This window comes from Dunckerocampus dactyliophorus, chromosome 10, assembly GCF_027744805.1.
Source record: "Dunckerocampus dactyliophorus isolate RoL2022-P2 chromosome 10, RoL_Ddac_1.1, whole genome shotgun sequence".
Classification (NCBI taxonomy): domain Eukaryota; kingdom Metazoa; phylum Chordata; class Actinopteri; order Syngnathiformes; family Syngnathidae; genus Dunckerocampus; species Dunckerocampus dactyliophorus.
In genome coordinates, this window is record NC_072828.1 from 22,483,092 (window position 1) to 22,493,456 (window position 10,365).

General features: G+C 38.3%; 1 protein-coding gene across 3 annotated transcripts in view; it reads left to right on the forward strand.

Moving 5' to 3' along the window:
- raver2 (ribonucleoprotein, PTB-binding 2) overlaps positions 1-10,365 on the forward strand; it is a 79,051-nt gene that overhangs the window by 58,911 nt on the left and 9,775 nt on the right. The window contains exons 7-15 of one of the 3 annotated variants that reach the window (XM_054790534.1): positions 2,863-2,945; positions 3,025-3,123; positions 4,826-4,937; positions 5,579-5,925; positions 8,125-8,233; positions 8,325-8,506; positions 8,798-8,902; positions 9,104-9,202; positions 9,584-9,784. In XM_054790534.1, the coding sequence (XP_054646509.1) occupies positions 2,863-2,945; positions 3,025-3,123; positions 4,826-4,937; positions 5,579-5,925; positions 8,125-8,233; positions 8,325-8,506; positions 8,798-8,902; positions 9,104-9,202; positions 9,584-9,784 (1,337 nt within the window). Of the gene's footprint in view, positions 1-2,862; positions 2,946-3,024; positions 3,124-4,825; positions 4,938-5,578; positions 5,926-8,124; positions 8,234-8,324; positions 8,507-8,797; positions 8,903-9,103; positions 9,203-9,565; positions 9,785-10,365 lie in introns of all 3 variants that reach the window. The other 2 variants (XM_054790533.1, XM_054790535.1) reach the window with 2 other exon arrangements.

Sequence of the window (10,365 nt, forward strand, 5' to 3'; positions counted from 1 at the left end):
CAGGGAAAACGGACTAGTCTGTTACGTGCGATATCGCATGAAAACTGAGGTGGTGTACAAAAAGCTAGGCAAAATGTTTAAGAAAATTTCCAACGAAAATTGCAGCATATGTAAAACTGGGGCATGTAAAACCGAGGTTTGACTGTAAAGTGATTAACAGTCCTGCGTAAAAGTCTTAGTCGACCAGTTGTTTTCTGGTTTTGATGGCCATTTTAATTCAATTCAGGTTAAAGACAAGCAACATTGCTGCTAAGTTGGATAAAATTAACTTTGTGATCCAAAGTTTTAGAATGATTTTGAGGTTCATCTCCTTATATGCTACTCAAGTTAAATTATGAATGTAAAGCATACCCATTTTACCAAGGAAACACCCATTTATTCTTCTTTCACAGAGCCTACCTGTTTTAATAGTTTCCCCTATTATTCCTGTATTTTAACTTTAATGAAAAAAAACCCTCTTTGGTATAGCTGGAGCATCACAGATTTCAGTCTGCTGGTGGGAATGGTGGGCAAAAGACCAGAATTTCCCTTATATTCCCTCATTTGTCTTCATTTTCCAGAAAATTATCCCTTATTTTCAAATACAAATGTTGACAGGAATGATGGAAAGTGTAGTCTGTAGTGTAACACTAAATACTGTTAAATACTTCTACTTTTGTGTGCTAACTGATGTTATATCTGAATGAGCAGTCAGAGAAATTATAAATTATCATCGTAACATTGCTTAAATTAATACATCTGATTATGGCCATAGATTTTTACGCATTATTGTTCATCGTTGAACTAGACCAGGGGTGTCCAAAGTGTGGATCGGGGGCCATTTGTGGCATGCAGATAATTTTTTGTTGGTCCGTGACGCATTCTAAAAATATAATTCAATAAGAAAACTAAAAAGAACAACAATTGAAAAGTCAGCAGTAATTTTACAAGAGCAAAGCTGAAATATGAAGAGAAAAAAGAAAAAAGATTTAGTATACAGTTGAATTATTTTTCAAAAAATATGTTTTTTTTTTAAGTTGTAATATTATGAGAAACAAACAAACAACAAATAAAGTTGTAATTTTTGGAAAATTAGATTGTAGAAAAAGTGTTACGAGAATAAATTCAAAATATTATGGGCATAAAGTCATAGTTGGATAATTTGAAAAAACAACAGCAGAAATTTAAAAAAACAGCTGTAATTTTACATTTACATTTTACATATTTGTCAAAATATTAAAATAAAAAAGTCATGTTCTAACAAGACCAGAAGCTGCAATATTACAAGAATAAATTCGTAATAATATGAGGAAAATAATGTCACTGTACGAGCACAGAGCTGAAATAGGAAAGAATTTTATTTTTTTAATGAAGTCGGAATATTATGAGAAGCAAACAGAACCAAATAGTTCACAAAGCTGAGACGCAGTTTTTTCTTGAAATTTATACAACTTCTTAGCATCTACATGTGTTGGTTTACAAAATATCAAAGTGGCCCTTGCATCCTTTCATTTCTCAGTATGTGGCCCTCACTGGAAAAAGACACCCTTGAAGTAGACAAATGTTTGTCATGTTGTTCAGTTCCCCAAGTAATAAAAGCAGCCCTGTGGGACATGGGTTGTGTTCACACCAGCATTGTTTAGTATGTTTGGATGAAACGCTGGACCTTTAGAAGGGAATGCTTTCTCAGCAGCCTACTTGAGAAATGACACGAGAACACAGGGCCAATAAAATATTAATTGATAAAATGAAGGAAGGCCCTCTGCCCACCATCTGCCTCCCTGTGATATTTCCAACACGAGTCAGAATTGTATTGTGAGAGTGAGAGTTAGAATGTAAAAAGATTCTTTAAAAAAGTAAAACTTTGAGGAGGTATAATCAAAGTTAGCATATAATGCAATACAATATTTCTCTTTTGTCAAGATTATGAGATTTAATAAGTAGTGTACTACAGAAAGTTTATCTATCAGGAAAAACAATGCATGATCACAACTGCACAGTATTTACAAATCTCGGTGGACTCCAAATGGCAATTAAAACCTGCTGAGAGTCAAACTAGCGGACCTTTAAGAGTATCTTTGTCAAACATTTGTTTTTTATACACTAATTAAACTCTTATAAAGTCTCACAAGGATTTGATCATGTTGTGCATCACAGCATTGTTGAAAGCAATTCCCATATTGTTGTGAAAATGACAGGTTGTAACTAAAAAGCAGCATTTTTTTAAATGTGCATGCTCCATATGAAGAATCTTCTACATTTCATTGTGGAGGCCTTTTCTGAAATCATTCTTTGAACAGTAGATTTGATTCAAGAGGCTAGGGAGATAATCAAAGGCCTAGAGAAGGGTCCTCGCCCTATGGAGGGCTTCGTTATTTGATTAATAGTTAATCAGGTATTAACATGAAATTGTGTGACATTAGCGGGACAAATGAGAACAGGAAGATGAGAAGATGAGTGGTGGGGGAGCTCTCTTTGAGGAAGAGCACGCACAATTAAGGTCTAAAATTAGGACTTGATTAAATGTTAAACTTTCCCTACCTATTCTGGAGGAAGATGCCATTAGCTTTGAAGATTCTTGCATTTGTTATGTGTGGCCTTGTGATTCACACATTCATACAGGACTGGAGGACTTTTTGAGGAAAATAAATAGAGAAATTGTGTTGTCAGTCATCATAAGGTACACTTTTATAATACGAGAGCTGTATCAAACATCCTGCCTTTACTTTACCAAGGTAAAAATGCTGGCATTTGATTGATACTGTCAGCAAGGTATTAACAATATTATTATTATTATTATAATTATTGTGGTGCCAAGTTGCAGTCTGCAGCTTTGATTCCATCTAGTCGTAAACTGAAATTAACAACAGATCTGTTTTTCAGGGAAGTACGGCCGTCACACCAATCTGCCATTCCTCAGACCTCCGCTCACCACGGCTCTTCTTACGCTTGGAAAAGCACATCAGGTCGCAACCACATCAACTTCTGGGTGATTGTTTTGTGTGTGTGTGTGTGTTAAAACATGGGCTTTCTTTTACCTTCCAGAGGGCCATGCTTGGCAATGGGCTAGTTCTTCAGAACCTCTTGCACATGCAGCTCGCTCAGCAGCAGCTATTGCACATCAAGGACAAGTGCATCAGCAGCGTAAGGCACCTGTGTGTACAGTACATGTGTATGTCTGCCCTTGTGACAAAGCCTTCTTGTTTATCTCCAGCACACAGAATCATAAAGATTAATTTTTTTTTTTTACTTCATCTTCAGGTTTTGGACCTTTTTTTTTATGTGCCCATTAACATTTTCAGCTTTAATATGCCCATGTTTTACCTAGTCATGCCTGCCTGTATAAAATGCCCAAGCACTTGGTGAGGAATATAGGGACTACAAGAAAAAGGACCTAAAAAGTTTACCTGTGCTGCTAATATTTCTGGTGGCCTTTTTTTTTCGCAACATGAAAAGAACAAAATATTATGAACACTTTCTTATTAAGATGCATTACACTGCAGTTGAGCTGCAACAATTAATCAATGACTCGATGATTAATCCATGATCCAATTAAACAACAACTTTTTTGGTATTTGATTCATCAGTTTTCAATGTAAAAATTTAAATATCCTCAGATTTCAGCCTTTCAAATGTGAATACAGTCACCCCTTGTTTATCGTGGTATAAGTGAATTTTTGCAAAGTAGGATTCAATAGTAATAAAGTCAATATTTTTGTAGTTAAACCATAGAAAACCTGTGTATGACTTTATATATATATATATATATATATATATATATATATATATGTTTTTACCATTATTAGAGCCATGTAGACATTAAATAACACCCCTATAGTCACCTTACACCACATTGCGCAACACTAATGCGCAGGCTGTGTGGTTACTGCAGGGACATAAGAGACGTCCGCTGCTCACAGCATATAACAAGCTACCAAGCTAACTAGTTAGCCTTCAATTTATTTGTTCTACACTTTCATGTTTCAAACGGAGTGGGGAAGAAGAACAAAGTAAGAAGCCATAAACGTACCACTTCCACACAGATTGTAGAACCTTTTTTCACTCAAATGTAATCTAAGGTAATGTCTCATCGATGTAACATTGACCAGAATACTACATATGACTTGTTTTTCAATATTTTTCACCATTAATAAGCCATAGTCAACCATGCAACAATAATTTATTAATTTTTGAAAAAATGCGATCGAGTGAGGGAGCGATGTTAGAACTACAATGTAACGAGGGATATTTTTTTATTTTCTTAATCATCCATGAAAGCAGACTTATTATCTTTGTGTTTTAGGCTAAATAAGATGTTCACACACATCAGCTTTGACTTTGGAAAGCAGTGATTAAACCATTGCCTGTTTTCTGATATGTTGTGGACCAAACCACAAACTGTTTGTGTTTGGTTCATATTGATTTGGTCCGGCCAGGGCATAACCGATTACTCGATGAATTAAAAAAACACGCTTCAGGTTAATTGACTGAGAAAATAATTGTTATTTTCAGCTCTACACTGCAGAGGGCCATAATACAAATCATCTGTCCATTCATTTTCAACCGCTTTTCCTGTTTGGAGTCACCCGATGGCCAATCAGTCTTAGGGCACACATAGCCAAACGACTGCCCACACTTATATTCACACCAATGGGCATATAGAGTGTTCAGTGAACCAAACGTATTGTATTGTATTGATATTGTATTGATATTGTATTGATTGTATTGCTGGTTTATGTACAGTAGTTGTACATGGAGATATAGATGTGCTTGTTTGTCTATCCCGGCCAGACTCTGCAGATGATTTTTTTTTTTGTCTGATAAGTTTCCCCTTCCACTTCCTTAGGCCTCCAGCCTGCTGGGAGATCCATCAAGGTTGCTGATGCAGAAAACATTACCTCTGCGACCTCCAGGCCTAGTAACACTTGGCAAAGGCCTCCTGGGAGACTCTCCCTCAGGTCAGCAGACTCGCAATTTGTTCGTAAGCCCTTATTTTAAAGTCTTGGTGTAATTACTGCAAACAAATTAAAACATGTTGATGTACAAAATACATATTTCTTTTTTTAATCTGTTTATTGATTTTCCTTTTTTCGATATTGTGTAGCTTTTGATTGATCCCCGTATTTAAACCCCGTAATTGCATGATTGTCTTCAATCTGTCTTACGGAATGTGCTATGTGATTACTCTTTGTTGCAGTTGAACAATAAAAAATTTAAGGTTTATTTGGCTGCATCCTAAAAAGATACACTGAGCCTATCTTTTAAGAATTTGAGGAGGATTCTGTGTGCAAAAGCTTGGCCTCTGTGTTGGTGTGCATCCATCTTTGTATTGTAATGCAAGTCTTTCATCAGTGCACATGCCTTCTGGGTTTGTAAGAAGCGAGGATGTCGTATGTCTCAGCAATATTGGAACACATCCGTGTGATTAAGGGTTTGTATATTTTTGTTGGTGTGCATCTCTGACTTCTTTAAATCTGTTTACAAGGCCTTATGTTTGTATGTTTATTATCATGAAATATTGCATACTCTGCTATGACTCTGAGACTTTTCTTGTGCTCACTCTTCTTTTCTTTTCTTTCCCTAACTATTTCACCAACAGAATTAGGCCAGGAGTCTGTGCCAGCATCAACTCACAATGCCACAGTGGTGGTGTCAGCCGCAGGTGTGATGTCCTATCTCCAACCTCGAGCTGATGGAGGAAAACAAAATGCCATCCAGTCTATCTGCACAACTCCAGCTTCCTCTTCGTCCTCCGCCACCTCTTCTTCCTCCTCCAGCTCTGGTGATAGGCAGCCTGTCCCTGCAGGGAGTGTACTTCAGGGACATAACTACTCTTTGGGATTCAGTAACTCAGGCCTGGGTACAGCTCCACCTAAACCCCCAGGAGGAGTTTATACATCCATGGGGCATCACAGCAGTTCAGATGGCTCCCCACTGGCTAGCCTGGTGAGGGAAACCAACAACACCACGTACCTTGCGCTGTTCCGTGGTTGAATACGGCCGATTAGTGAAAAACATATGCATATTTAATCAAATTTGACATATTTTATGCTTAAATTCAGTATTTTCAAGCATTAAAATGGCTAAATCAATTAAAATATAATTATAAGGAATTAAGAAGGCGCATTCAAATTGTGATATGTAGTATTCTACACTGGTCACCTGGTGTCAGTAATGTTACTGTGGCTTTTACTGCAGGTTTGAATTACCTCACAACAGGCACAATAATAACATACTAATCTTAATAATAATAATAATAACACAGGCTACTGTTGCAGCCGTAACCCATGCCAAGATAAAACTCAACTTTGAACCCCTGACGTCACTTCCTGACCACAGATATCCGGAACACATTTATTGCAACACATATGAGCAAGGTTTATTTATGTCGTCAATTGATTATTTTCTCTGATTTTATCTACTGTACCGGATAATACGAATGTAAAGGTGACTATATGGGTGTTATTTTACATCTAGAGGGTTCTAATAATGTTAAAACCTATATTTAAAAGGTCGCAAACAGGTTTTCTATGCTCCATCTACGAAATTCACTTATCACGGTCGAGTCTGGAACTAACCGTGATAAACAAGGGATTACTATAATTCATTCCAAAATGTTGGATGGAAAGAATATAACAAATGAGAAATAATGTAAATCCAATTACCGTAATCTGTAAATGGATGGATGGATGTTTCAGACACCTAAAAATATTACCACAAAACACATTTTACGAAGAATAATTTTAGTAGTTTAATAATTACAATTACAGCGAAATACATAAAAATAACAAATGACATGGGTAAATGAACATTAAACATCACTTTTATCTTCATTGAAGGTTTCTGGTGAATACAGAGATGAGTGGAGAGCGGAGGGAAGGAACGGAAGAGCCACACCGACACTGTTTAGTGGTCCGTTACAAAATAAACTTTAAAGAGTGGAGGGTTAGAGTGTATACTCTCTCATTTGAACTTTATAACACACACTGGCCCGCCTCACTTTCTGTAGTCTCCCTTGAACCGTTCCCTCTGCAATCAGTGTTAACTCGGAATCTTTACATTGAAATCCTATTGCAACCGACGCTACCTTCATACTTTACTCTGAGTTCTTTCTTGAACTAAAGAGTGTTTTTGCCTTCTTTTTCAAGGTTCTGGCACTTAGAACTTTCTTTGGCCCAATGGTGGAGTATTTTACTGGCATAATTTTTAAAAAGCGCAGTCACAGAAGCACAGAACAGTCAGAAATACACAGGGCGCTTGAACGCCTTATTAGCGCAGGGTACACAGTGCTTATTAGGAGGAAGAAAGGAGATAGAAAAGGAGTTGTTCATGGTTCTGTGTGACATGTGTTAGGCGCTCTGTTTGACCGTATAATAACCAAGACATATTTTTGGAAATATTTTTTTTTTGCAAACTGAATCATATGAAAACCAAGGCATACAAAAACTGAGGTTCCACTGTACCTTACTTCACTTGAACACAACTGTCTTGTCTTGTCTTGTTGGCAGAATTTGGATCCATTTGAATTGTTCTATCCTTGTATCCATATACGTATATATATATATAGTAATTAATTATATTTGATTGATTCTGGATTATTGATTGATTATTGGTTTTTGTGTCCATTACTTGTTGGCACACTGTTTCTTGTTAGTTTGTCATATCACAGTGCTTTATATTAACCTATAAGTTTGGATCCCATCTGCATACTGCTCTCTTGGCCCATTTAGTGGCACAAATAAAACAACCTGGAGTTCCCCTGCAGCCACCTTGTCTGCCGCCTGTGCTCGCCCACATCTTTAAATGAAAAGCTGCTAACATCCTCATTCAGTGTGCAAAGACAATCACAGCACTCGAGTTCTTAGGGGAACACAGTCCAATCCCAAGGCTACCTCCTGTAAAGGTTTTTTTTTGTTAATGAAGAGAATAGTGTGATTAGTGAGTGTGATTAGAATGTAATTAACAGAGCATCCTCTCAGGTTCACGCAGCCTCCTAAGGCTCAATAAAATCATTGCCAATCAAGGTAAGATTAGTACAGTATGTGGTGAAGTTAGAGTGAAATGAATACAGTTCGGAGTTCAGTTCGGTGCACCAAATAGTATTTCACTTCATTTTATTTATAAATGTCACAAATGTCTCCTTAGGTAAGCAATGGTCAGAGTTCTCTGCTTGGAGATCCCCCTAAAGATGTCAGACTGCCCTCTAATCCTTACCTTAATCTGGCCAGTGTGATGCCAGGGGTGGTTCTGCAAGGTAAACACACATAAATAATACGCATTTTAAAAATTATACTCTGCTCTGCCATGATCCCATTTGGTTGATTTCATCGCATGGTGTCTCCCAGGGTCTCTGGGCAGTAAACCCCAGGGAGGGCAGTCTGGCTCCGCCATGTACAGCAACACATCGGCCCCCATTGTCTCCCAGGGTAGCAGCTCCTTTTCCCACAATGCAGCCGCTCACACCACAGCCCCGTACAGCACTGATGCTTCCACTGACTACAGCCAGTACAACCAGGCATACACACAGGTACTGCAACATGAACACGAAAGTTCACAAATTGATGTTTCTGCCAGTGCCCAGGGGTTCCTCCAGCAGCCACTGACATATAGTGCCTTTGCTGCAAAACACAGGCTCCATTTTGAATTTTAATTACAGCTCACTCATCCAGACCAGTGAATCCTGATTTTAAAAGAGTTTAACAGTTATTTTGGAAAAATAATGACAGAACAACAAGGAAAAGTCCTGTGCAGGATGACAAATGTGCTTTCTGGCCATTGCCGTACAGTGATTGCATTTGTGTGACCGTGTGGTGTGTAGGAAGCCATGCAGCAGTGGTACCAGCACTACCAAACAGCACAAGGATACAGCTCTGCTACGCCACAGGAAAACACAGCCACTGATTACAACAAGGACCACACACAGGTAACCCAAACACTCATTTGCATTTGTGTTGTGCTTTTGTACATCCCATTATATCTTGTTAAAAGACTGTATTGTAGTAATTCCATGTAAAATCAATCATGTAAAAAAGTGCTATGCGATATGCTGACATGCCAGGTGTTGTCACGCATGGCGGTTTGAAGTATTGTGGGAGTTTGATGATGTAGTCTTCTTGTGTTCAAGGTTCCACCAGTTTCCAACTATGGCGATTACAGTTCCTATATGCAGACAGTCACTCAGTACTACTCCCAGTCCACAGCTGCGCAGGCCTATGCCAGCAAGGTATGCACATACACACACACACACTTCTTCTTGATACTCACTGTCTGTCCTTGCAGTTAATTTCATGTGAAACTTGCTATCGTTGAAGTGATCCGTTTTATATACGTATATTTACCCTGATGGATTATAATCTGCATCATGAATAACATAAATCAATAAATAATATGAATGCAGAATACAATCACAACTTTTATTACGTAGCCATTATTGTTACGCCGATGGAGATCTCATACAACTTCATGTAAAAAAAAAACTATCCCCTTAAGTTGATGTAGTAATCTTTCAAGTTAATCAAGTTCCAAAATGACAAGTAAACATGTCTGTCAACCTTTGAGGTGATAATTGGAAGTGTTTTTTAAACAGGAAGTCGATGTATATAAGTCCCTAGGCGTCTCCCTGCATGCTGTCAACAATGGCGTGGCTCCTCCCCCGGCTGTCCTACCACCTGCTACCATGCTGCCAGCCTACAGCACCCTGCCTCTAATGCCCGGCTTCATTGGTGCACCACACCCAGCAGCGGCCACGTCAAGTCCTGTCACGCACCCGCACGCAACCGCCACAGACTGGAACACCTACTATTATGTGAGTAGTAGGACCCACATGCTCATGACATTCTCATGACAGTGACAAAGGAAGAAACAAGTTTTATTACATTTAAAAAAGACAAACATTTAATCTTGTACCTAGCTGCTTTTGGCTCCGATATTAGTGGGCACTATTACTTGGTGGCAATGGGGAAAACACTATTGCTGGATGTGTCTTGTGGACAAAATCATGAAATACGACTAGAACAGTCTTCTATTACAGGCATGTTGCACTGTCACAGTTGTTTGCTTAAAAATGAACCAATGGTAGAGTTTATTACGCCTATCATGTTTTCATTGCTGGGTGTCTGTAAATAAGCGTTATGAGTTATGCAAAAAGGATACAATTTTACTTCTACTTTTCCACGTTAACATGAGTGCATCGTGGAACGTCTGCATCCGAATGCACCTGCAGTCCTGCTGCAAAGTGATTGCACAGTAACTACTGGTGCTCAGTAGTATCAATAAAGTAGAACAGCTTTTACGAAGAGCGTGGGTCCATTACCTGAGCTGATGATGCTGCTGTTTCTCACTAGTCTCGTCTGCATTTTAATGTATAACGTGAAAACAGCTGACAGA